This window comes from Lissotriton helveticus, chromosome 3_1 (assembly GCF_964261635.1).
Source record: "Lissotriton helveticus chromosome 3_1, aLisHel1.1, whole genome shotgun sequence".
In the NCBI taxonomy this organism is placed as follows: Eukaryota; Metazoa; Chordata; class Amphibia; order Caudata; family Salamandridae; genus Lissotriton; species Lissotriton helveticus.
The window spans coordinates 1,101,585,987-1,101,610,693 of record NC_136061.1 but is presented as its reverse complement, the minus strand read 5'-3'; the positions used below and the strand labels follow the sequence as shown (position 1 = coordinate 1,101,610,693).

Below are 24,707 nucleotides of genomic sequence, written 5' to 3'. Positions count from 1 at the left end.
GCCTGCCTAGACCCTCTCGAAGATTGGGACTCCCATCAGCAGAGGCTCTGCTGCAACAACCCACCTGGTGCCAACCAGGAAGCTCCGGACCAGCCCACTCTGCCCCCGCCGAGCCCGGGCCGGGCCCAACCGAACAAAGACCACGAGGACGTCCCCCCGGCGACTGGGACCCGAAGTCCAGTGCCTAAAGACCCTCCTCGACGAACCAGCCAACGCCTGCAGACTCAGAACCAGGGGCCACCCGAACCGCGACCAGCCGAGGGTAAGCTTTTCCGACACCCAAAGACACCCCTGTACCCGGCGCCCTACAGCCCCCTGTGCCTCCCTCTGGAGTACCTACCTGTGCTCCAAGATCCCAACTTACCTCTCAAAGTGCTGATCGCTCCTGGAGAGTCTCCGTCCCCGAGCCTGCAGTCTTTGTTCCTTTTTGACATTTCCCATTGGATAACATTGAGCGCCCAACGGCTCAAAAGCACCCTGCACCCAGCCGCCCAAGTGCCGCTGGCTGTACCAGCGTTGTCCTATCCTACTTCCCCCCCCTTGCCCTGAGCAAGTAACCAGGAGCTCAGCTCCCACAGCCGCGTGGCCTGCTAGCCAGCAGCCACCAACCGAAGGCCCCCTTTCCCTCATTGGATATCATTGGGCCTACCTATCTCTGCACCCGGCCGGCCCTGCGCTGCTGGGGCGAAACCGACATACTTACCTGACCCTGGGGGACCCCTGAGTCTACACCCAGAACCTTAACTTCACCAGCTAAGTACTCACCTTGCAACCGCTAACTCACTTACCTGCCGTTGGATAACATTGACCCATTTTGACTTGAAAATGTTCGAAGTGTGAAGTTTTGAAAACAGCAAATATTCGTATAAAATTAGTCGAAGTCCGAATTCCGAAGTACTCACCTGCAAGCAGGCGAGAAGCCAGTAATGTACCTTACAGCCCAGTACTGAACCACAAAAGTAATCCTTACCAGGTTTACTAGTAATCTGCATTTTCTCCATAGGAACCCATCGTCTGTTTTTCTATGAGATTTCTTCTAAGTGCCTACTTTTGAAAACTTGAAATATTCTTTAAAAATCATACAAAATACTGAAACGCAATTACCTACCTGTTTTAAGTTCAGACCCCAGTGCTGGCCCTAGAAGCCCAGTACTGGATTACAAAAGTAACGCGATCATACTTTACCTGCAACCTGAATTTTCTCCCATTGAATAACATTGTTAGATTGTCATTGAAAAGTTTCTAAGTGTGAACTTTTAAAACAGCTTTATATTCATGAAAATTCACCACAATAGCTAAAACGTTTTTGCTAGCTTGGTTTCAGCTTAGACCCCAGGACTGAATCTAGGATCTACTCCTGGAACTACTAAAGTAATATGTACTGTAATCAACTGTACTTTTATGGTAACAATTCATTGAGCTCTATGCTAAAGCGTGTCTAGACTTGAGTTGCCTTCAGCAACTCCTGTACCTATTGTGTTCACCAACTTCATTGCTTCCTTGCAAAGTAATTACATGAGAGTTCTCATATCTAGCAAAGTATATTTTTATGCCTGTTGGTTCTAAAAATAAACGACTATATCTTTGGATATAACAACCATTGGCCAGGAGTCAAGTCTTTGAGTGTGTGAAATCATTTGTTGACTGAGCGTGTACAACAAATGCTTTGCACTGCCCTCTGGAACTGCCTTACTGCTCAACCAAGCTACCACTTTTGAGAGTAAGGTCAGTCCTGACTTTAACCTCTGACTTTAACCAATGGTGGGTCTGAGTTACCTTTTCAGGGCTACTCGCGTGGGTGGCACAATCAGTGCTACAGGTCAACTAGTAGCCTTTGATTCATATGCCCTGGCACACTCAGTGCACTTTACTAGGGACTAACAAGTAAATCAAATATCCAATCTTGGAAACACCAATCCATAACACAATTTACCACAGGAGCACTTGCACTTAACCACTGTTCAGCAGTGAGAAAAGTGCGCAGACACATTACGTCAGCAAAAACAGAGTCAAAATGTGAGTTCAGAAAGCAAAAACTCAGGGGAAACACGCCAAAAGATGCCAAGTCTAACAATGGCATTGAGGGAGGGATTGTCACGAAGGGGAGGGAGTAACCCCTTCGGAAGATTTGCATAACCCACCTGTCCGATGTGATGGACTGCCAGTGGGGCAGGTGATGGCGAATCCTGCAGCCAGCAGGGTTCCCATGGTGGTAAAGTGGCAGAATGGGAAGGTTTGGAGGCTGCAGCTGGCGGGGTGGGTGGTGAACTGACCAGACCGCTGGCTACCCAACCCACAAGGTCTGTGGGTACCGTGCCCTCAACCATGCAGAGGCTGAGCAGAATGTGCAGCTCAGTGACTGGGAGGGAATTAGCACGGTTGGAATGTTGGGAAAGGCAGATTGGGGGCGACGTGGGGCCGTAAAAAGGCCCATGGTCTTTGCCATAGCCAGACTGTCATTAAAGCATTCCAGCATTGAATCCGCCTTTTCTCCAAAGAGACAAGCAACATTGAAGGGCATGATCATAAGGGATGCCTGGACACTCCCCGAAAAGACAGTCATCCTCAACCAGGAGTGGCGCTTAACAGCCACCATACATTAAACCGATCTGCCCAGTGAGTCTATTGTGTCCAGAGTGGATAGTTTACTTTGCTGCGTCACTCCCATCAGCAACAACCTGAGACCGTACGGTCCAGGCCTCCTCAGACCCTGAGGCAGCACTTGCAAAACCGTATCCCATAGAGTGTGGCAATAATGGCCGAAAAAGGTATGCAGTGTTCAAAACCGCAATGATAGGCTGGCGGAAGAAAATATCTTCTTCCCCAAGGAGCCCAGCCTCTTGGATCCCCTATCTGGGGAAGCAGTAGGGAATGCACCATGGGATGTTGAAGTTTGGACCACCAGGGTAGGGTGTTGGGTGGGGATGTTTTGGTCCCCTGGAGAGGGACAGTAGCGACGGGTAATCGTCCTATTCACAGGAGCACCTGTGTTGGGTTTAGACCAAGTACCCCAAAAGGACATCAGTGAGGAAGTCATTGAAAGGGAGTAGCAGTTCAGATGTGGAAACTCCTGGTTGCAGAACCTGTTCTTGGGGTTAGTCTTGACTGCCACCGAGGGCAACTAAAGGTCAAGAACCACAGCTGTCCTCTGCACCACCATTGTGTACAAAGTGCCCTCCTCCGTAGCCCCGGTAGTGGGAGAAAGCATACCAGTATCTGGAGTGGAATCCAGTCCACTGGCTTCACCCAGTTCCTCACACCAGTCCATGCTAGCATAATCCTCGTATGTATTCTTCAGGGTCCAGCAACTCCTTACATTCTTTCCATAGTAATAACCGAAGAGAATAGGGCACAGACTCCATTGGAGTCTGTCAGCACTTGGCTGTCGCATCGGGCAAAGCCCATCCGGCCCCGTAACAGAGTCAGGGGTCAGATTAGGGATGGCGCCACCGGTGGGCACCGGCGCCAGATGTATCGGCATCAGAACCTGTGACAGGAAAGTGCGAGTTGGTACGACTGGCGCTGGTCCGGATCCAGAAATGGATCCATGTGACCGATAAGAGCCATGGCCACAGCCGTCAATGCAGAATCAGAGTGGGCCCCCTCTGACCAAGCCGGGTCTAAAGGCACGCTCGTCAGATCGGACTGCCAAAAGATGAGGCGCATTGCCTCATTAAATGCTTTTAGCTGGGTGGGGCTCACTCTGGCTACTGGCAATTCAGAGAGAAGCAGAGGCGACCCAGGCTCTACCTCGCAGCCCGGTCTCAAATGTCGACATTGACTTCTCATCCATAGGCCGATGAGACAAGGGAAAGACCTCTTCTTGTTACTGTGCCTCGACTTACCCGGATGTCCTGTGGACTTGGAATGGGACGAGAACCTCGGACTCTGCGAGCACCCGTGGGACCTTCCTCTCGACCGTGACCTCGAATGATGCAGAGTCGAATGCCGGGCCGCCATGAGCTTGAGGGATCGCTCTCACAAGGCATTTGGATTCATGGCCCCGAAATCGGAGCACAACTTGGGGTCGTGGTCACCCACCAAACACCACAATCACATACGGTGCGGGTCAATCACCTACATCGCCCGATGACAGGCTCCGCAGAGCTTGAATCCTGCTTTCTTAGATGACATCCTACACATCAGGAGGGCAAACCACAAAAGTACTCGACAAGATGTCAGAAAAATCCTGTCCAACAGGTACTGAGAGGTAGATCTTCTCCAGACAGCACTAATTGGTGAGGAAAGAAAAGACTTCAGTGCATCTAAGTGGCGCCTATATATGTGCTGCAAACATCACTTCCAGTGCAGACGATGCCGACGACGCACGCAGAGCCGAATTATGCCACCTACTGGCATGCAGGGATACAGCTCACGAAAGTTCTTCTGGATCCAGTCTGAGGCCTGGGAAATTCAAAGGTAAGAAATCTACAGCTAGAAATCTCAATTCGATAATAACGGTAGGCGGTGGTCTCTGAGGTTATTTTCACACACTCTGGATAGTATAACTTCACTCGTCCCAGGAGGTGTTGGATGGACGTAGGTATGCATCAGAGGTCAATATTTTGTATTGGGCGACTCTGGCCTTGCAGCAGTTTTTGCCCTGAAAACCTCTTCTAAAATACTTCTTGGGTTACTGACCTTCTTGAAAGGTTTGCTTACATTAGCATGGTGGCCACTTTGAGGTGGCTGGTGACTTAGCCTTTCTTGCCTGTTGTCTGTAAAACCTGCCTCACAGGCTGAGTTTATAGGACTCCTATTTTCTCAGCAATATCAGGGTCCCTTTTTTATTTTTCCAAGCATACAATCCACTTTAGGGCCCAAGAAGTTGTTCCATTTCCTTCTAATAAACCTCATCTTAACTTAATTGGTTCTTGAACCAAAGTGTCTTGACATCAATAATAGAGTATGACTTCTTGAGGCTTTCCGGGCACTGAGCATGTTTTTGGAGCACAAAGAGCTCAGACGCAATGTGGAGCGTCTCTAGCCGAGGCCTTTTCATAGGTCATTTGGGACTAAATGTATGGCTCTCCTAAGACCTAACATTGGAGCCAGTGCTTCTCTCAAAGTCAAACCCCCAAAGGAAAGATCCTTGAATTGTGAGGTCAGTCATCTGAAAATACATAGTTTGGACTCTGCTTCTTATGGGTCCAAGAAATAACTGTGGATCCCTGATCAAACAGGAGTTTCCTTACCATCTTCAACACCAGGTGAGGTTGATGGTTCAAAAGATCCTTGGTGCTGCATTGTGATATACACCTACTGTCTATCTCTGGTGCTGCACAGTCTTAATACTATAAGGCCAGACAGGCTGAACTATTCAATTCTTCATGGTCTCTTGGTAGACAAAGGTAACAGACCCAACGTTGGTCAGACTAGGGAATCTTATTGTTGCATTCTGGACAAAATAAAAAGGAAGTGTTATCCAAATGCCTCCCCCGACCCCCAATGACTCATTCTCATAAACCTACTTCAAGGTTTTCAGGTTGATGTCTATCTTGGCACAGTTGCTGGTCACACAATGTCTGGGAAGTAAGTTTTCAGCTCTGTTGACATTCGTATTTAAGCCCCGTATGGAAACAGGCATTCCTACTACTACTCCTAAAAAAAAAAAAATCAACGCGGACCAGAGTGTGCTCAGCAGCTTTAGGCACCTCTCCTTATTGCCTGCCCCGGCTAAAATACGGAAGATGGCGAATCACCAACTATCCTCCTATATCAAGGAAAATGGTCAGTCGGGCTTCCGTGCTGGATACACGAAGGAGACTGCCTTACTCAAAGTGTCGGAGTTTGGCAGAGAAACTGTAGACTGTGGCTCCTCAGCTATGGTGGTTATGTTAGACCTCTCTGCAGCATTCAACATGGTGGCACACCCACCTGGTTGAATAGGTTAAGTCTACTTGGCATTCAAGGCACAGTTCTATCATGGTTCAGATCTTTTTTGGAAGAGTATTCACCACAGGTTCTTCTTCACCCTTTTTCCTCCTCTTCCAAACCTCTTGTCTGTGGGGGACGCCAAGCCTCGGCACTTAACCCGCTGCTCTTGAATGTCTACCTAGCTCCCTTGGCCACTCTTGTAGTTGTACACAACTACTGTTCTCGTTCTGAGAGCATTCAGTAGCGGCGTTTCTTAAATTCAAGGACTGTCTAAACGACAGACTATCTGATGCAAAGGCTTCAGATCATACAGAATGCCGTGGCTAGGCTGTTTCGACTAGTCCCTTTCTGCCGGCCTATCACCACATCTGAGGCTGCTTCACTGGCTTCCTGCAGCAAACAGGATCAAGTTTAAGGCTCTGACCTTGGCATTCAGAGCCTTGGCAGACAAGGACCCTCGTTAATTGGGAAACAGACAGGGCCTGTACCAGCAGGAGAGGTCGCTGAGATCTAACCATATTCGACTCATGCATGTCCCTAGGTTCTCCAGAGTCTGACAGGGAGGTAGATCCTTCGCAGCTCTTACTGCAAAACTCTGGATCTCCCTGCATGGCCGAGTCTAAGCGCCTCTTCAGGAAAGGTTTAAAAACTTAGCTCTTCGATCAAAACTAGATTTGAATGCCTGGTCCTGTACTCAGTATCTGCTTTGAGCGCCGGGACGCTTCTTTGAAGCAGCCGAGAGCCTTACAAATCCCAATGATTTATTGATTAATGCACAACAATCCCCGAGCTCTACAGTCTACATCTGAACCTGATGATGGAACAAACAACTTGAAGTGGATTGTATGTCCTGAGATTGTGGTTTCGGGGAGCATTCACGAGTCACCTTGAAAAAGAACGCTTTACTGCAAAGAAAGTGCAACCGCGACCTGCAGGCACCTGGATACTCTGTCAGGTGATTAGCTGCGGTTTATAAATCCTGATTTATTGATTGGACATATGCAAGCAACACGAGCTGGCAGGAGTGTGCAGGGCATGTGACCTACAGCAGGACATGCAGCAAACTGCTATTTGCTCACTCAGAACATCATCGATATCACACACCCATCATTGATTCTGGTTTGCTAAGGGCCATAACCCTCTTCAGCAATGTGGCTACTAAGTGTTGAAGGCATTAAGTGCAGACATACTTATACAAAGATAAGGTTCTCAGCACCAACATTATTCCGATCAGATCTTTGGCACAGAGTACAATCTCACCCCCGATGAGGTCTTGATGTTTAGTATATATGAAAAGTACATTCCAAATTGCGGGATGCAAATGAATAAATAACAAATGGATTTAGGAACGATCAACAGAGTAGTTTTCAATTTAACATAAGTGTTTTAGGTCTAGGCACCACAGCTTTTGAAGAGTGGCCGCATTATGAGTAGCATTAGAGTTTTCTTGCTTTACAGTTTACACAATACCCATTTGCTATGCCTGCCCAATACATTTTGGGCCAGAGTAGGGTGGTGAAAGGGGAGAAGTACAACAAACATCATGCTACTTCCATTGCCTACATTCTACTTTGTTGTGGTGGGTCACAACTCCAGCAAACCAAAGCCTATTCCTTGCTGTGTTTCATCTAATGCTCAAAATATGTAGCGACTTAGAACCTTTAATATTAATTACTCAAAGTGACCGCTCAGCCCCACTACAAAATGAAGCTCAGCCTACCAATAAACACATAGATGTATTCCATAAAACGGTTTCTTTATCAGCAAGTCACAAAAGAGACCTCTTGCCACCCAGCTAATGGGGCACTGAGACAGATCCTTTCAGAATGCTCTCAAACCGATGGGGCAAGCTACCAATGGAGCCTGCAGAATTAATAAAATCTCTTGAGAAAAGGAACCGAGGTGTTTCTACATAAAACCTGGGACTCAGAACACCCAGGAAAATGTAAACTAACAATAAAGCGAAGTGAAAACTACACACCAGGAAGGTTTGAACAACTGGAGGATCTGGACCCTCTGTGTAGCATATAACCTGAATACTTTCTACTACATGAAATGTTCCAATTGCGTCTCAGCGAATTTCACTCCTTCCACAGTTTGGTTTCAGACAGGGAATTATTTGACCACAGGGGGAGGAAGGTGTTGATAGGAGGAATGTTTGAAGCATGACATTTGCTTCTAGCAGCAGCGGATCAGAGGAAGGGCACCCATGAGAGTGGTTCACAGAGTTGCAGGAAGCAGGCAGCAATGTATTAGTTCCCAAATGCAAGGCTTGGGCACTTGACCATAAAACTTGAATATCAGTAAGCAAAACTAAGTCCAACAAGAATAGAAGCTTACCCAGAGTTCCTCTTTTTATTTGACACAAAAATCCACCATTCAATTACAAGGGCGCACAGAGTCCCTGCGCACAAGCCTAATAACTTGAAATACCCCCGCACAATTCTGCTCAATTTCTCAGACTTTAGGGTAAAAGAAAAAATTTTAAACACTGCATTCTCTAAAAGAACTTTCAATGTGGAGGGGGTGAATAACTTCCGAATCGTTGCTGATATGTTGGCAGCATCTGCCCACAGACGCAGGGACTTTGTTAAACTTATTGACTCCTTTAAGAGCAAGGGCGCTCAAGCCATGATAGGGCAGGAATCAAAACTCAAAGTCCTGGCCAAAGGGAATTTTTTTATTTTTTCGATCTTGCATGAAGCCCAGACTTTCCTCGATGGCCTTGGGGTATAATTCGTTGCTAAATTCATTATCACTCAACGGCGGACCCATGGTGGAGACAGGAAGCACATAAGGATGCAACGAGATGGCATCCAAAAATAAGAAATATCAGAGAAGGACGGAAGTGGGACACGGGGGGGGGTCTCCTTCCACTCAAGGGGGGGGGGGGTGGGTGAAGGGGGTGTCGCAAGGGGAAAAAAGAGAGTTCAAATCTGAAAAATTATTTGCTTTTTCACACTGACACAATTATGGTACGAGCAATGCTATATTTAAGTAGCTTTTTTTAATGTTTTTTGTACAAAAGGGTAACCTAACTCTGATACCTCACACTCGCCACTTTAAAGAGCAACTAATAGGATTTGCATCCTGGCTTTGCTGTTATCTTACATTTGCACAGCTCTTTGGCGGTTTTGCACAGGGAGAGGCCAATAGCACCATGTATTACTGTTATCTTTTAACCGTGCTGAATTATCTGCTTAATCGCTTATCTACACGACCTCTATACTATTATATACTTGCTCTGCTCATTACTCGCATGGGATAAGATAAGATTACACAAGAGTGTTGCTTACTTGCGTATTTTGCACAAGTGGGGGCATAACCCTTCAAGCTCTGCTGCTATTGTACAATTTTTCTGCTTATTTGCATATTTCCACAGAGAAAGGCAGTCCTTCTATGATTATTTGTTGATATTATATATATATATATATGCGGATTATTTGTGGATATTATATATATATGCTGCTTATTATTATACTTCTATATACTTGTGCTGCTTTTTGCTTATTCACAAAGGATAAGATAAGATTACACAAATGTGTTGTTTATTTGCGTATTTTGCACAAGGGGGGGTGCTACTGTACAATCTTGCTGCTTATTTGCACAGAGAAATTCAGCTGCTCTAGGATTATTTGCTGCTATTATTTATATATGCTGCCGATTGCCCATTTGCACAAGCCAAGGTTTTTTAATACCCCTGGACACACCTATTTTTATTATCTGTATGATTGTTTGGCTGTGTTTACAGGCTTCCTAGCATCTTGAAGAACAAATAGCATGGTGAAGTTTATCTCTTTCAATGCAAATGGCTTGAATAATGCTCGCAAAAGGAATGCCATTGAGTGCTGGCTAAAAAACCTCATTCCTGATGTCATCTATTCGCAAGAAACCCACCATAGAGATCAGGCTCAGTCAGATAAACTCTTCAAAAACTGGGCGGGCCATAAGATATCTTCAACTACTGGGTCGGCTCAGAGAGGAGTTTGCATATTAATAGGAAGACATGTAGGTTTTTTTTCTGGAAGGGACAATTATAGACCCCAGAGGTAGATGGGCAGTGGCACATGGTAAATTAAACAATGTTAATGTTATTCTTGCCACAATTTATGCACCAATCTTAGACAACCCTCTGCCAATCCTACAGTTAAAGCAGGCAATAACAGGTCTCTCTGGGCCAATAATATGGGGGGGAGACTTTAATTACAAAACCCTCTTTTGGACTCCTCCAAGAAAGATCGCCGGCAGAACAAACCCTAAGTTGTCTTGGCCGTCCAAAGTTGTAAAATAGACCTTGACGTTATCGACCATTGCCGATTTTTAAATCCTATTAAGGGAGAATATTCATGCCACTCAGCAAAATACAATTCCGCATCAAGGCTAGATTTCTTTCTATCATCCCATGATCTAGAGCTATATAACTATGCCCATCTACCTAACGCTTTTTCGGATCACGTGGCACTTTGCATGGAGGTAAATCTGGGGGCTCATGAAGCAAGGCCTCCAAGAAGATGGTTTTTCAACAAACTTAACCTCCTCGACCCGCAATGGTGCACAGATATTGAAGAAAAGATAGAGCAGTTTTTTGCACAAAATAGAGGTACAGCCCCATTAAAAACAACCTGGGATGCATATAAAGCCACTCTGCAGGGGCTAATTACATCTAAAGAAATACCTAAGCAGAAGGCAAGAAGGGAGGAGAAACCCAAACTTCAAACTGAACTCTCTCAGGCAACCCAAGAGCACTATAGGGTTAGATCTATGATCTCTGGGCATAAGCTCTCCGAGGCAAAGTGCAAGATGAAGGATTTTTATTACGACCTAGGCGGGACAAACAGTAATCTTCATGCCCAAAAGATATATGAGGAGAGCGAATATACAGGAAAGCTCCTGGCCTGGCAAACCAAAGAAAAGCAGGTCTGAAATAGGATAGACCAATTAACAGACCCCATCACTAAAGTACAAGCTAAGACCACCACTTCCATCGGTGAGTCGTTTTTGAAACATTATGAGGGAGTATATCAAGCGATCGAGGGAGCTACACCCGACTATTATGGAATTCCTACAGCCACTTGCAATACCTAAACTAGACGCTGAGGGTAAGAAATACCTCATACAGGATTTCACATCACTAGAACTAGATGAAGTGATAGAGTCTTTCCCCAATGGTAAAGCCAATGGTGATGATGGCCTTCCTATTGAATTTTTTAAAAAAATTGGAGGAACACTGCGCAAAGAATTTTTGATACTAGTTAATTATCTACTTCAAGGAGGTCCTCCATCGGACTCTTTCCATTCAGCGGTGGTGGTTAGTATTTTAAAAAAGGAAAGGATAAGGAAAATATAAAATTCGTACCGACCGATAAGTCTCCTGAATACAGACTATAACATTTTTACAAAACTTTTAGCAAACCGATAACCGATTAAATAAAATAGTAGAATCACTGGTAGCCCATGATCAGTGTGGTTTTATTGCAGGCAGGCATCTTCATTCCAACACTACATTTTTATTGGAGGCACTAGATTATTTTAAAATTAACAAGGTGAAGGCTCAAATTTGGTTTTTAGATGCGGAGAAAGCCTTCGATCTAGTGTCTTGGGACTGCCTTTTCGCAATTTTGCACAGTTTTAATTTCCCGATTGTTTTTATCTCTCTTCTACAACAACTTTATATGAATTCTAGGGCACAGATCATCATCAATAATACTAATATTGGGACCTGCCAGGTTACTAGAGGCACGCGACAAGGATGCCCCCTGTCGCCAATTTTATTTGCATTATTTATTGAACCACTGGCGATTGCTATTAGGGATATGAATACCGAGACTGCCCCAGTAGCAGGAATGACAAAACTAAAATTATATGCGGATGATATTGCCCTTTTCTTAGACTCTAACCCCTCAAGTCAACTGAAGATTTTAAAAATCTTTTCTGACTTTCAAAAACTAGGGGGTTATAAAATGAATGTTAACAAAACTGAAATTATTTTAGCCAACTGCACTGTAGACACTTTAGTACCAGAATTCAGGCAGATATATAATACGGACCCAAAGAGATACCTGGGAATATTTATATCGGATAGTTTGGACGACCTGTACTCGCTTAATTTACTACCTCTATTAAAAAACGTGGGTTCGCTTTTAGATCGATGTAATCTATTACCCTTGTCTCTAATGGGACAGGGCAGCGCTAGTTAGCTTGTCGGTTTTACCTCTTTTTAATTTCCTTTTTAGCACAGTACCATGCGCAATTCAGGCCTCCTATTTTAAAAAACTAAATGCATTGATTTCCTCTTTTCTATGGGCAAAAAAATCCCCCAGACTTGCACTGAGCACTTTATATTTACCATCCATACAAGGAGGGCTGTCCCGTCCAAATATTAGAGAAAACTGTTTCACGTCTTTCACACACCAAAGTTATAGGTTTTTCTTTTTAGATCCCCATGAGGCAGACAATTTTTTCATGAAGAAGATGTTGCTAGAATTAAAAATTTCCGACACGGTCAGAATCACGAAAGACCCAAAGAAAGTACGTTACAAGTCCCTACAGTGGATTTTTAAGCTAAAAACTCACTTTTTTTAATTCTATGATATCCCTAAATTAAGCAATAAAACGAATTTAACAAATTTTAGCTTAGGAGATGCTGGCTGTATGGACAAAAATACATTAAATCTTTGGAAGGAGAATGGCTTCGAGAAAATTGAAGACTTCCGGTTGGGAAACAGGTGGAAATCTTGAGATGAAATTTCTAGCCAGATAAATCACTCTTATACAAACTTGAACTGGTCCTTCCTCATGCTAAATCCAAAACTCAGAGAGCTTGATATAGGAAATCTATTTAATAAAGAAAATATCTCTACAGCTCTCAATAATCAAATACAAAAGAAAATGAGTATTTGGAGTAAAGGGCAGGACTCTTCCAGCAAGATTACTGAGAGGTGGAAAAAGAGGGAAGATATTGTAATTAGTCAACAGGTATGGGATAAGATAAATACATTTAATAAAACCATATTTCGTGGAGCAAATTTAAAACGCATGCAATTTTATAATAAATGGTTAATATACAGAACCCCCCTCTTTTCTACATAATATCTTCCCCCCAAGTCGCCGACAAATGCTTCCGGTGTGAAGAAAAAGGCACCTGGAAACACATTGTCTGGGAGTGTTCAAAAATCCAGGTAATTTGGAAGGAAATAGAAAAATATCTCTTCATCGAGCTCAAAACCACCATAGTATTCGATGATCTAATCCCCATCTTAGGCTGTTCCCCTAGCCACACTCCACATGATGAGTCCCTTTTCATAGCCTCTTTAATAGCTAAATCCCTTATATTACAGTCCTGGAAAACAGACCTTGTACCAACCTTTCAGGCATGGAAGGCAAAACTATTACGAACCCAGGGCAGGGAAAGAAAATATGCATTAAGATCAGGGGCTCTTAAAAAATATGAGAAATGCTGGAGCGTGTTTGACTTTAACCTCTCTGCTGCCATCCAATCCTAACCACATCTCCTTGAATTTATTATTAGTTTGCTAGATTGTTTTGCTCATGCACGTTGCACTTTACAATCAAGTTATGAATAATTGTGAAGACGCTTTTTGTATTTAAATGCTTCGTACTGTATTAATTCTAACCAAATCTTTTGAATATGACTGTTAGCCTGCTAGACTGTTTTTTCACGAACTTTGCACTTTATAATGAAGTCCTGAAATGATGAACTGTGAAGACGCTTCTTACATTCATATGCTTCGTACTGTATCAACTTTATTTCAAATGTGTCTTGTAATTTCTGTCTTTTATGACCTCTCAATAAAAAAAAATTAAAAAAAAGAAAATCCACCATTCAAGTCCCAGAAGCAGCACCTACATACACCAGAAATACTGTTACAGAAAGAAAGCAAGTTTTCTTTCTGATGAATAGATCTTCCTTGAGATTCCTCCTCCTATGAATGAGACCCAAAGCAATACCTTCCTGTGAGGTGGGTTTGGGTACTGTTAATTTAACAAGGAAGCCAAGCAACATAACTGTGATAAAATACTAGTAATTGAATGCTTAGGCTGTGAACCAGTAATGTTTAAAGAAAGCATTGTTGTGAACTTTACTTCTGGGGGGACAAACAGATAGATCCTTTAAGTCCCAAGAGAAGTAATAGGTAGCATATCTTCTACATAAAGAGTGTTAGGAGTTAGACAACCCTGTAAGAGTAACTCGTGTGCAGGAGGAGTGTTATATACGGATCCCCTACCAGACAACTAGAAGGATTAAACACACAGTTGTAGGTATTTATCAATAAAAGTTTATTTATTATGCACTATTAATAGAATTGTCTTATGCATGCGAATGATCATTACCACAGTAATCTCATCACTCAAAATATAAAACAAGGTGAATATCAGAAATACCTCAACCCTTTTACATCACACATTGCTACTCTTTCCTTTAGATACACCTAGTCACTACCTAATATCTATACATAGGTCAAAAGACTCAGTTATTGTATTGGCTGAATGTTTTTTATAACTCCCTAACTATTTGTAGCCAAGTCATGTATCTATTTATCCTTGCACACCCCAGAAAGGCGCCCACAGTCAGACAGCGGTAATTCAGTTAATCAGTTCTCTTGTCTATCTCACCTAAATGCTTGGCATGCTCTCTTTCCTCTCCACCAATGGATGATTAGTGTTCTCATACTACCATACAATCAATCTTGGTTTGTATGTAACATGTATGTATTACCAGGAAAGCTCTGCCATCCCTGTAGTCTCTTAAATACTCACTGCATCTTCAATCCACTGCTTTGAAACAAATTCATTCAGTTTCATATCCTCTCATATGTACTGAGGGTGAGTCCTACTGATCACTAGGCTCCTCTAATTTTAAATATTAGCACTTTCCCAGATGCAGTGAGTTTCATTCCTCTAGATGGACCACCTTAGATATGTCCAACCTTATTTGTTTGCCCCCTTCTTGTTTGTTATGTTGGGATATTCCATTTCCACATTCCCCATTTGGGATATGGAATAACAAAACTGCTGTTTAAGCTCATTCAACCCTTTAGGGAACATTTTAAAATGTTTTTTAAAACAACGAATGAGGGGGAGTGGCCAAGATGGCGGCCAGTTAGGAAATGCCTCACGGTCTCTCCGGCTCCGCCACTTTAATCGCCTTGTCATCGCTTGCTCTATGTAGAGTAGAATGGGGACCCCCTCTCAGGATAATTTCAGGTCAGGGAGTAGAGGGGAAAAGAAATACCAAACCGACTGAAAGACTCCCTCTTGACCTATAATACTTTTATCACGGGCATTATCTCTCCACCACAAGGCATACACAGACCGTATCAACACTTATTTATGAGTTTTACTCATTTTATTTCAATTTTCTGTAAAAAACTTTTTTTTCCCTTCCATTTCTTTATATCATTTTTTTCAACTGTTATAAAATGTGCATTATTCAAAGAAACTGACAGTGAAATTCATTCAACACAGTAGGGCCATAAATGTATATCATTGATTATACAGAATTCATGTATTCTAAGAATAAAAACAATTATACAAAACCAGGTAGAGAGCCACACACACATACTCATGCATACTTCCTAAACATACATACCATCAAAAAACAAACCTTAAACATCCTATCACATTGTATCTGTTGTCCAGTATGTGACCAAGGTTATTAGATCTAGAAATGAAGAAAATTGGTCGACGCGTTTCTTCAGGACAAGCCAGAAACAATTCGGTATAGGATCTTTAAACCTGGAATTCGAATCTGAAGTATCTACTGAATGTACAAAATATCGAGGAACACTATATTCAAACTCGTCTTATCGAAGTGCAAAGCAGTTATTTGCTGCAACTAAGGCACAGACAGCAGACCGAAGCAGAGGACAACTTATTCCACCTCTCTAGATTGGGCTTACTCTTCATATATCATGTGGAGGGGACGCCACATTCTTTGTTGATCTTTGTCGATATACTTTGTATGTCCTGTTCACCGCCTTAGTTCTACGTCATTTGACGATACGAAGTGCATTTTTTGTAGACGAAGTTTGCTAATCCCCATAACACGTAGCCTCTGCCTCCGACCGCAGTTGATTCCACGCTTGCTCTATGCCCTCATCTCTGGCTGGAGGGGTGAGATATGAGCCCCGGAGTACTCCAGGACCCCCTGTGAGGTCTTTCCTGTTAGATGACTGAGTTTTCATTGTTCTTGTATTTGGGGTTTATTTCTTTTGGGGTACCCTGCACCCAGTCATAGGGATATCGTCACTCTGTAGTCACTCCCTCCCTCAGCCTAGCCCCCTCCCAAACACTCTGCCTTGAGACCACCTCCATATTTCCCTTCTCATTGAATGCACCCCATGAGTAGTGTTCTCAGTCGTTAGCCTTAACGTACGGGCCTCAATCACCCAGCAAAATGCATTGCCATGCTCTCCTTGCTGGAGCACTCTGAAGGTGATATTTGTATGTTGCAGAAGACACACCTGCTGTACCGGGACACGGCCTGCATGCGCTCCCGTTGTTTTCCCCACCAATACTGGTCCTCCAGCTCTGTAAAGAAAAATGGTGTAGCCATTCTGCTGGGGGCGAAATTCGAAGGGAAGGTACTCTCCACTCTTTACGAGGTTAAGGGACGGATTCTGGCACTAAGGCTTCAGTGGGGTCCCACCCTTTTCACTCTGATCAATATCTACTCGCCAAACATGCACCAAGAATCCTTTCTTATACGACACCTCTCCATGGCCATTTATGGCGTTACACAAAAGAAACAAAAGTTAATGGGTGGAATGCTTGCAAATACAATAAACCACTGGCAATCACTCTTGGCAGCATTTACACCCAGTGTTTTTCACCCACTGAGCCAGTGTAGAGAGAGTCTCCCCTGATGCAAAACTGTACTTATCCTGCTCCTTATTGCAACAGTTCATCTCATAATGCAAGGCAAGTCTCCTTCAAGAAGGGATCAAAACAAACTCAGACCAGTTTCAACCAATTTAGGCCTCATCATTAAGGTACAGCCTGGCCCCTGTGGCAGAGGCAGCAACGGACCTATACCTGGGCATTCCTTTGGCCACTCCGGCCATTACATCAGACACATAATATGTGATGGGTGGAATGCTTGTAATCGTTCTAGAGAGCAATCCAACGCTTGCTTTTCACACACTTTGCAACTCTAGACAGCAGGCCGGCTTATGCAAATCAGTACTGACTGTTTTTTATTGGAACAGTCCATTTCAAACTGTAAGGCATCTCAAGCTGCCAGGCCTGTTACAATAGAGTTACAGGGTCGCCCTGAAGAAATCAAGGATGGCCTGTCAGAAGGTGTCGCCCTGCACAGGGTTGGCCAATTGAAATACAAATTCCACCTCAATATTTTTATTGTCTTTGGCGCCCACTGAGAAAAGACCATATTTTGCAAATAACTTTGAGACTCTGAATGGACCTGGGACTGTTTCCACAAGGAAGATGTGCACTTCTTTGTAGAGTATATATATATTTTTCAAGAAGACCTTTAAAAAATGACTCCCTATTTGGAGACTTACCAAAAGAGGTTAGAGAATACATTGGTGTATCCCAGTGAGCTTAGGCTAAAAAATAACAATTCGCTCTAATGTCCTTCAGGTGCATAATGAAACAGGAGTCACAGGCCAATTGTTCAAGTTCAGATCATAGATACCATATGCAGGTGCTATGAAAGTATAACAAGATCTTCTTCCACCATCTGAGACACAATCTAACTCTGAAAGCTTTGGTTAAGACGTTTGGTCTAGTCCCTGTCAAAAGCAAGAATTTGCTTGTTGAAGCAACAAGAATAGCTCAAAACTTGTGTCGATGAGGCATGGAAAAACAGGAACCAGAATTAGCGTTTCAGTTAATGCCTTATATGTCCTCACATTTTGTGTGGACAGAATCGGGACTGAAGTCACATGGCGTCATCTGATGACAATGCACACTATTGACTGGGGGAAAAATATCAGATCTAACTTAATATCTGGAGGATATTTCTGGGCAAGAAAGCTGCAGACAGAAATATCCAAATTACATGCTGGAGTATCAAGTCTTACTGTTCTAAAAGGCCAGGCATGAAATATTAAACTTCAGTATGGCCATCAGAAGTGAACTGGTGCAAGCACTGATCAACCTGGCACATGCATTCACTATCCCCTGTATTCACTGGAGAGGACGTGATTGGAACCTGGGAGGACTTCACTTTAGTGACTCAGAGGTGTGTGATGTCATGACTACCTGATGCCCTTATAGAAATTTCCCAAAAATGTGATCCTTATCATAAAACTCACACTAGAAGGCTCGACCACCCTTCTCACTCCCAAACTCAAATGCATCCTACTCAATTGCAGATTGGCCCAGAGACACTCCTCCGACATCGCTGATCTCGTCTCAGCAATGGATCTGGACCTAGCCATTCTGACTGAAACGTGGCTTACTGAAGCCTCTACCCCGATTATGGACATACTAGTCCCCCCCAACTATCACATCATTAGACTGGACAGGCCTGGCAAGACAGGTGGGGGAATTGCATGCATTTTTAGGAGCAACCTCTCCGTTACTAAAGCCACCTCCCCCTCCCCTACCTCCTGTGAACTCCTCTGCCTCGACATCACCAGCGAGGGCAAACAAGTTTGTGCTTTACATCTCATCTATCACCCGCCTGGTGACAACCTCATATTCACCCAACAACTCATGGACATGATCACATCCAATGCCGGTCGGCAGACCACCCAAGTCTATCTGGGTGACTTCAATCTCCACTGGAACGATCAGAAAGACACAGTGGTGAATAGTTTCAAAACTTTCCTTAATGCGCTTGACTTCACCCAAATATGCGATAGACCAACACACGACAAAGGCTCGATACTCGACCTCATCATCGCCAAAGAGAACTCTACCCAACTGGAGGCGATCCAACCCTGCGACTGGTCAGATCACCACATTATCACCTTCTTTGTCAACAAAACAGTTAAACCTAACCCGGCTCAACCAACCAAATCCAAAACATGGAAAAGGGACATGAAGAATCTCAACCCCTCTACCCTGCCTCCCCACATCGGCAATCTCCTCCTTCCCTCTTCAGGTGCCTCGGATGTTCAATCACTGACCGACCACTACCTTGACTATGAATACAATAGTCAATGAAGTCGCCCCATTGCAACTGAAGAGAGTCTCCACCAAAATTTCGAACCCCTGGTATGACGATAGACTCAATGACGACAGGCGTTCTATGCGAATGGCAGAGCGCACCTGGAGATCTGACCCTTCATCACTGCATCTCAAAAGGCTTAAGAACAAGAGAAATGCCTACTTCAGGAAAATAAAGCGCACAAAGTCGGACTTCTTTAGCCGCCAGTTGGACCAAGCAAAAACAGGCCAAGAAAGCTGTTCTAAATAATAAAGACTCAAACAAAGACACAACCCTTACAATCAAACAGCACAACAAGCGACACCCCACACTGTGAAGCCTTCTCTGCTTTCTTTAAGCTAAAGACTGACAACATAAGAAATGACCTCATCATGGATGTAAGCCGATTCCCCATCCACACCAGAATGTCTAACACTCAACCTAAAAACAAGGCATCATGGCTGCACTTCGATACCTACTCGGAAGAAGCAATACAAAAACTGCTCTGCACCTTGAAGCCCTCTAATCACCTCATAGACCCCCTACCTGCTAATGCTGTAAAAGACTACATCCCCTTGCTCCTCCCTCTTTGGACCAAAATCATCAACAGCTCCCTGCAACAAGGCCTCATTCCGGACTCCCTCAAGGTGGGGCAAGTCACGCCTATACTCAAGAAACCTACAGCTGATCCGTCTGACCTAAACAATTACCGTCCCATCACCAATATCCCCACCCTGGCCAAACTGCTGGAGAAATGTGTCCAACTCCAACTAACAAAACACATTGACCAATTTGACCTCTTCAACCCTCATCAATCAGGCTTCCGAGCGAAACATAGCACGGAAACAGCTATGACACACATAATTGATGACGCCCTCCAAATCCTTGATCGCAATGAGTCTTGCCTCCTCATCCTTCTTGACCTCTCTTCAGCATTTGACACGGTCAAACATGAGAACTTGCTGGAGCTGCTAAGCACTAGAATGGGTCTATCGGGAACTGTTCTCAAATGGTTTTCGTCCTTCCTTCATAACCGGTCTCAGAAGTTCAAGATCGACAATGTGCTATCTACACCTGTGCCTGCAGATCTAGGTGTTCCACAAGGATCCTCCCTCTCCCCCACACTGTTCAACCTCGTCATGGAACCGCTCGCCACCTTGCTCCAAGCATCCAATGTTCAATTCCATATGTACGCCGACGACACACAACTTTACCTAAAGCTACAATCCCCGGAAGATATCAAACATCTGAATTCCACACTTATTAACACTCAATCTTGGCTGGCCGATAATCACCTCAAACTAAATGCTCTGAAAACTGAGTTCCTACTCATCTCACCCCCGGCAAAAATTTCCACCACCCAAACCTGGCTCAATAACCTAACAGCACTCAATGTCCAACCTACCATCGTGGATTCGGCGAAATCCCTTGGCATCACACTCGACGCCAAGCTCAACATGCAGCAGCACGTCAGCAAAGCCACAAAAGGAGCTAATTTCCAAATCAATACACTGAGGAAATTTAAACCCTTCCTCCCTGCCAAAGACTTCCAAACTGCTGTACAAGCTTTAGTCATCCCTCGAATAGACTACGGAATTGTGGCCCTCAGCGGACTCCCGCTATCCACAACAGCACCCCTAAGAGCCTCCTTGAACGCTGCCGCGAGACTCATTACTGGCTCAAGAAAACATTCGCATATATCCCCAGACTTAAAGTCTCTAAAATGGCTGCCTTTTGAAGCCAGAATACAGCTAAAAATTGCAGTTATGACACACGCGGCCGTGCGCCACAATGCACCCAACTACCTCGCTCAAAAGTTGTCTATATCAGGAGGTTCGAGATCCAATAGAAGTACAAAAAATCTACTCCTGAAACCCCGTAGATTCCGGAAAGAGAAAACATACAAGCGCTCCTTCTCGGGAATGGCACTCAGGATCTGGAATGCGCTCCCTCCTGAAACCAGGCTTATCTCCTCCACTGCACTCTTCAAGAAAGAGGTGAAAACCATCCTTCTGGCCAAGATCTCCTGAACTTTATAGGTGCTGGATCAGAGACTCTGCATCGCTTTGTATTACTGTTCACTTGTCATTTGGCACTATACTCCCACTTGATGGTGACACTACTACGCTACTCTCTTACTACCGACCAATATATGATACACTTTGGTTGATTGAATCACCCTCCCGATGCCCCCACCCAGTGTTCTCTCTATCCTAAGAAATTGGTATAAGCCATCCACACATCCAAGGTTTACCTGAACCCTTCTGTAGTGGGATCAATGACTTGTGCCGTCTTATATTACTTGTTTACCTGATTGTATATTGATATGTTTTCTGTACGTTATTATTATCCTACTATGTTAGTGACTATTATATTGCTCCCATTATCTCTGTTCATTCCTGCTGCCCCTACCCCTGTCTCTGTGAAGCGCTCTGATATCTGTAAGGATCTTGTTCGCGCTATATAAAACTTTGAATAAATAAATAAATAAAAAAAGCCATACCAGTCAACCAATGGCTTCAAATCACGAGTTGACAACTTGGAGGACAAATTAAAAAACTCTTGAAAGAAAGGTCACTAGTACAAGGTCCGAAATGTATCTGCATATCTTAACCTGATAATAATAAATGATCAGGAAGAACAAAATAATGCAATAAATGTATCATGTAAGTCCACAGATGTCTCCAGATTAAGAAAACTATAAATAGAATCCAAAGACACAATATTCTAGGAGGATAGGCATGCAGTCCTCCCCTTACCACACATCCTGCACACAAAGAGCTGTCAACCACTACCTGAGAGAAGGAGTAGCCATGTGGTAGCCAATGTCAACACGCGACTTTTATGGATTAGTAAATACTTTCAACAGCAGGGTGGCACAACATAAGCATTCATTATCTCGTCTGAAATTGGCAAGTGAATAATCGGCAAGACATGCTCAGTACAAGTGAAGGGTCTAGAACAGGGGTCTTCGATTTTTTCGGCAATATGAGCTACTTATGTTCAACGAAAATAACCCTGAACTACTAATATTAATGTTGTAAATGCGCCCACATTAGACAAGATTACATTTGTGGCTACTCTATGCTGGTTTACCAGCAGTAATCCAGTCAGTGCGTCAGGGAGAGTTTGTAAGCAGTAATATAAAAAAAGGTTTTGCCTTTACATGTGTAACACAACAGTCACAACTTTTAATTCCATTGGGACCAAGGCAATAATGTTAGTAATAAATCTCTCCAATGCAACATGATTTTTCACTCAAATATCAGCTTCAAATTCATTTTGAAAATTCTATAGTATTTCACCAAACATCAGGTTATGGGTTCGGAGAACGTACACATTTTCGTCCCTAATACAATGGCCTCAAGTTTGGAATAGCCATCATAATTAAGCCAAGCAAGAGATTCCAGTGAAATTAAGCTGGACTGCACACAGGGGAGCTATTTGCAAGTACCTGGACAGCTACCAGTAGCTCACTTGCCAGTTGTTGGAGAAGCCTGGTCTAGAATAATCCAACATTGAAGTCTTTAAAAAAGTAGTAACATACCCCAATTTCAATTGGTCTGAAAAACAAACCTGTGCTTAGGAGATACTTGGTATGTGAGAGGATACAGGACATTGTTTTTAAAAAAAGACCTTTAACCACTGCTTAAAGAAGGTAGTCTTTGCCATATGGTCTTCCTATGATGATAGGGAGTTTCTAGGTTGATACAAGAGACACATTCTCTCAAGCAAATCAGGCTCACAGTACCTGAAAGCAACTTGTCATCTGTGAGGCCAGAGTAGAAACTTGGAAAAACATAAGACATTTGCAGCAACTTTGAAAGCACATTTATCAAACACTGTGAATTCAGTCACATGGGAATGCTTGTCTTACTAGCAAGAAGAGAGTTTTTGATTCACTAGGAGTTGACGGGATTCAGATATGTTTTGTTTTGCAGCAAATTATCGATGTTTTATAGTTGTATCAATTGTTTTCAATGAAGCCAGAGATAGGTCACCATTTAAGAACTGAAGAAAACATACTAGAAAGGTGTACTTGTTGGTTCAAAGGCGACTTCTTAGTATGGTTCGAATACCTGCTGCAGTATGCATAGTAACATATGTATATTGCTCAACGGTGAAGGATGGGAAATCTGAAAAAGCACTTGATTCTGGAATTCCTGAATCAAATTAGATGATGCTCTCTGCCATAAAAGGACAGTGCCAATTGGTCACACCTTACATGTTTCTATGAGTTTCTATGATGTATGTAGTAGAATTGGGAACAGAGGCTCAGCAGAACAAAGTTCACAGAAACTGTTGTAAAATGAGATGCAGGATCCCCATCTTTAAAGGAAATGCCATATTGGTCCATTCATTTTAGACACTGGACAACGACCTAACCTCCTTATCATTCAATCTATTTCTTGTGCAGCCTTCCCAGATGAGTGATGCAGAGGAAAAGTAAATGAGCAGGTGTAGCTTTTGTTGGTACTGAGCACCTTCTCCTCAAGAGTGGTGATCACATGCTGACTGTCTCTGCAGAGGGCACGGCTCAAACCACCAACTGTAAACCACAATCTAATGATGCTCTTTCAAATATCAATAATCTCCACAAGGGCACTAGCGTTTACACATTAATGACACCAAGCCTTTCATAAAACTGGTGTGAAAGTTTCATGCAACCAGAGGAAAAAACAAAGCTGTCCTATTATTGGTCAACTAAAGAAATACAAATTAAAAATAAATTGCAGTCCCACAAGCACTCAAACCATGTTTCAAGACAAGCATCCCAGATCTACTATACACCAACTTTTTAAATTAACATGAGCTTGTACACGAATAGTTTGCTGAATAATACGAGGAAGAAAACTGGTCAGTTAACATTTACTTATGGTATGCGAGAGGTCAAAAGAAGAGAAAAAAAGCAGACTTTCTTAAATAACTTTCCATGCCTTTTCCAGTTTGTTAGAAACCATATTTAATTCATCAGATGCTATGTCTACAGAAAGTATGGGAGAGAAACAAAATGTACACTTTGGGATTCCACTGTAACGTCCCACATTTCACTTTTATTGCCACATACCTGTTTTGTTCTTGTGTCATTTGCGGCAACGTTTGCCTCCACAGAGATGACTGAATTCCCTGTTTTTGATGGATCTGGAGTAGTGCTAAGAGGTTTTATATGAGGTTCTTTTTTGGCATGAGTTCCCAAAGGATTCACATTGGTCACCAATCCAACTGACTGTATTACACTTGTATGTTTGTTCACAGATTCCTCCTTGACCTGAGAGCTTTGGAATAGAAAGGGAAGCTGCTGTGACATAACCTGAGTCTGCTTCTGCTGGGGCTGGAATGATGCATGCGTTTGGGGATCAGAAACAAGAGGTATTTGCTGGTGTGTTCTTTTTTCCTGTGTTTTTTCAGTTGATGCTCGTCCATCTGTTTTTAGGTCAGTTATACAATGCATTAGCACCTATGCAGAAAAGGATAAAATATCAGTCAGATACCGTAAGTGCACTCAGTTTACATATACAGCTTGTAAGCTGCACTATATTATTAAATTATTGTTAAGACTGTTGATATTTTATTGACAAAAGGCAAACTTTTTCCATCACCCTAAAAGTAACTTTTTTTGCAGCATTGAAGGAGATCTGGTGCACATATGTATGCTCATTTTTTATGTATAAGGTTCCATGATCAAGTCCTT

The 24,707-nt window shown here is 43.3% G+C and overlaps 1 protein-coding gene across 15 annotated transcripts in view; it reads right to left on the bottom strand.

The window, feature by feature from the left end:
* BAZ2B (bromodomain adjacent to zinc finger domain 2B) overlaps window positions 1-24,707 on the bottom strand; it is a 1,221,971-nt gene that overhangs the window by 889,909 nt on the left and 307,355 nt on the right. For all 15 annotated transcript variants that reach the window (XM_078681689.1, XM_078681691.1, XM_078681692.1 and 12 more), the window contains exon 8: window positions 24,084-24,473. In XM_078681689.1, the coding sequence (XP_078537815.1) occupies window positions 24,084-24,473 (390 nt within the window). The remainder of the gene's footprint in view (window positions 1-24,083; window positions 24,474-24,707) is intronic.